Below are 3,236 nucleotides of genomic sequence, written 5' to 3'. Positions count from 1 at the left end.
TAAAACGCTGCCCTGATCGGAACCCTTTCCCCTCCCTTACCCCGATTATATCGCCCTGCTTGTTTATATCATATGTTTAGCACACACACACACACACACACTCAGCAACAAAAAAAATAAAAATAAAAGAACAAATAAAAGAATCAAATAAAAAAAAACATCACTAATAGATTTCAGGAAATGGCTACTATTTTTGTCTTCCCTTTCGGTGGTAATGAGACCAAGAGGAGAGAGAGAGAGAGAGAGTGGGGGAGGGGGGCGGGGGGGGCACTGCAGTGGGGGGTCCCAGGGGTGTTTGATTGACCGCTGAAATACGACTAAAAGTAAGAGAGACGGTGGTGGTGGGGGGCTGGTGGTGGGGGGGGGGGTGGGAGCTCTGGGAGTGTCTGGGTTGCTGCGTTTCTTTGGGGGCTTCGGGTCGACTCTGCAAGGGGGGGGGGGGAGGGTGTGGTGTGGTGTGGGTGTGGGTGGGGGTGGGGGGGGTGGGGGGTGTGGGGGTGTGGGGGGACAGGGGGGGGGAGGTTCTTCAGGGACCACGTGGGGACAGGGGGGGTATCCATCATGTGGCCCAGCCCTCCGACAGCCGCACCCGCTTGATGGACGGGCTCTCTCGCTCGTCCATGTTGGGCCGGGCCAGCCCCAGGGGCGAGTGGAAGTCGTTGCGGTGGTCGTCGCGGTCGCTGCCCTCGTGGGAGCTGCTGCAGCTGCTCAGGCTGTCCACGGGGGAGCGGCCCGAGTCCTGGCGGGACGACGGCACGTTCTGCTGGGACTGCGGCATGCCGCCGCCGCCGCCGCCGCCGCCGCCGCCGTAGCTGCTGGTGCGGTCTCTGGGCGGGGAGACGGGCTCGGACTTGATGTGCAGGCTCTGGGCGGACGGCAGCGACAGGTTGGAGCCCTGACACAAGTGGGAACTGCCGCAGTTTCTGTAGGGAGGGAAACACACACGGAGGAGGGAGGAGGGGGGAGGAGGGGAGAGGGTTACAGAGGAAGAAACAGTAGTTTTGTTGGTCTTTGTGTGGCTTGTGTGGACCGGCGTTGCTGGTCTAGGCGTGCACACGGGAACACGCCGCATAGCCATCTCGTTGGCAACGCGTTGACGACGAGATGGCAGGAGCCAGCGCAGCAACATACAAGGGGTAACACTTTACATTAAGGGTACATTACTGAATTAATTAACGTTAGTTAATGCATTTATAAGCATTATTATTTAGCCTTAGCATTTAGGATTGGGGTTCGTGGTAGTGGGTAATAATGTATAAATGAATAACTTAGTCAACATGAACACCATGAGTCAAATGATCACTTGACCAGTGGTTCACTTTGAATCAACTGTTATTGGGATTTAGTGCTTTAACTGATGTCAAAGAAGGCTTTATTAATGTACCCTTATTGAAAAGTGTTACCATTGCGGGACGCGCTTCACGCAGGACAAGGCGAGGTGTCCTTCAGTCGGGTGTGGACAGTACTCACCCTAGCTGGCCCAGGCTGGCTGAATGCTGCATGTTCTGGATGTGCTGCTGCTGCCAGCCACTCATGGAGCCCAGGTGAAGAGAGCTGCCACTGTTGAAGCCAGACAGGGAGGACAGATCTGCACTATTCAGGGAATATTCTGTACAAACACACACACACACACACACAAGGGGGGAGAGAGAGAGAGAGAGAGAGAGAGAGAGAGAGAGAATGCGGTGTAAGTTAAAAACAAACTCAAACCAAAACCAGTTGCAAAATATTCACAGTGTCAAAGGGCATTTTATATCAACATGTTGCAATAGCACCCTCTAGTGTACGTATTGGACTGCACTTGACTAAGACCACGTTTCCCAGGCAACCTGTCTGTCTATCTGATTAGCTCAAATAACAACGGCCATTTATGTCATCTCTGCTTTTTATATACAGCAAGAATTTCAAAGGTAATCATCATAACACATTTTTTGTATTTTGTTTAATTACATTGTGAAATAGAAACATACAGTATGTACATTTATTGCATTGCTGAACACTAAATTCAGATTGGTAGAATCGAACAGATCTATTTTAATTCATTTTTAAATCAATACAGTACACTTCTGTTGTTATGTTTTGTATGAAGTGACTGATCCCTTAGCTCAGTGGCCGTGATGGGAGCAGGACAACGTACAGTGCTGTTTTAGATTTTATTTCACTAGAATGACATCTGGAACACATGATACAGTAACAAAGAAAGAACGCCGAACGCCGAACAACGTAACACGTGTAGCATAAAGCGCCTGTCCCTTACCAGTACCGTAGGAAGTGGAGATAGCAGATGGGTAGCCGCCCATGCCTTGCCCTGGCAAGGTGGGTGTTGCTACGGATACGACTGGTGTGGCCAGTGACTGGGCGGACTGGGAGTTGTTTATTCTCTGGTTCTGTGGAACGGGAAGAAAACACAGAGAGGGAGAGAGAGACGGAGAAAGGTGAGTCCACGGGGTGAGGGACGGTGGCTTTAAGGGACAACGCTAAATGTGGTTCAACCTCATCTCTGTGTTTTGTTTTTGTTTTTTTTTGCAAAGGGAGAAGAAATTCTTTTCTGCTGATGCCACCTCCAGAAGGAAACAAATCGCTTGACATGGGCGAGGCTGATCCTCGCCAACCCTACCATTTCCCACCACTTCTGAGGGCCCCCGCCGTCGCTATAGTAACCTTGTCGGTCTCCACAGCAACGCGCGGCAGCGACGGCAAGCAAGAGGCACTTTATAGTGGCGGAGGCAGTGCTTTGGCAGCGGGAGTAGGAGGAGGAGGAGGGGAGAAAAGAGAGCGGAGGTTTGATGCGATATGAAAGTGTATCTTTTGTTGCGTTTCATGTGTACCTTCTAACGTCTGCCGGAGCCGCGGCAGTGCTCCACGTGACGCACACACACCAGACTCACGCACAAAGAGAGACACGTCGGGAGATGGAGGGGGCATGGAGGAGGAGTCAAATATTTGTATGTGTGTGTGTGTGTGTGTGTGTGTGTGAGCACACGGACCTGTGTGTGTGTGTGTGTGTGTGTGTGTGTGTGTATGTTCGTGTGTGTGTGTGTGTGTGTGTGCGGCGGGCGTCTGGGAGGAGTGACTGTGTGTTGTGCGGAAAGGAGGCCATGTTGCACTTGCGCCGACCCGCCACTAGGTGGCTCTGTGGGTCCTCGCAAAAAAAAAACTTGTGTGGAGGTTTCAGCCGGCAGGCCCCCAGGGGGGCGACGCTGAAGTTGAAGTGACTCAGGGGCAGCAGCAGCTCC

General features: G+C 52.1%; 1 protein-coding gene across 1 annotated transcript; it reads right to left on the bottom strand.

Moving 5' to 3' along the window:
- Window positions 1-469: 469 nt before the first annotated feature.
- LOC311343508 (myocyte-specific enhancer factor 2C-like) lies at window positions 470-2,635 on the bottom strand. Its single transcript, XM_084468368.1, has 3 exons — window positions 2,258-2,635; window positions 1,471-1,609; window positions 470-923 (listed from the first exon to the last, which is right to left on the bottom strand). The coding sequence occupies exons 1-3, from the start codon at window positions 2,298-2,300 to the stop codon at window positions 560-562; spliced, it is 546 nt and encodes a 181-aa protein (XP_084324494.1). The 5' UTR covers window positions 2,301-2,635; the 3' UTR covers window positions 470-559.
- Window positions 2,636-3,236: the final 601 nt, after the last annotated feature.

The sequence above is a fragment of the Micromesistius poutassou genome (genome assembly GCF_964030765.1).
Source record: "Micromesistius poutassou genome assembly, chromosome: 5".
Taxonomy (NCBI): domain Eukaryota; kingdom Metazoa; phylum Chordata; class Actinopteri; order Gadiformes; family Gadidae; genus Micromesistius; species Micromesistius poutassou.
Note: the sequence above shows the minus strand (reverse complement) of the source record. Positions and strands in the feature narration are given on the sequence as shown.

Coding starts and splice junctions, on each gene's coding strand:
- LOC311343508 (XM_084468368.1), bottom strand. CDS start 2,300: ATGGGCGGCTACCCATCTGCTATCTCCACTTCCTACGGTACTG. Junction 1,610..2,257: donor CTCCACTTCCTACGGTACTG/GTAAGGGACAGG, acceptor GTGTTTGTACAG/AATATTCCCTGAATAGTGCA. Junction 924..1,470: donor GCCAGCCTGGGCCAGCTAGG/GTGAGTACTGTC, acceptor CCCTCCCTACAG/AAACTGCGGCAGTTCCCACT.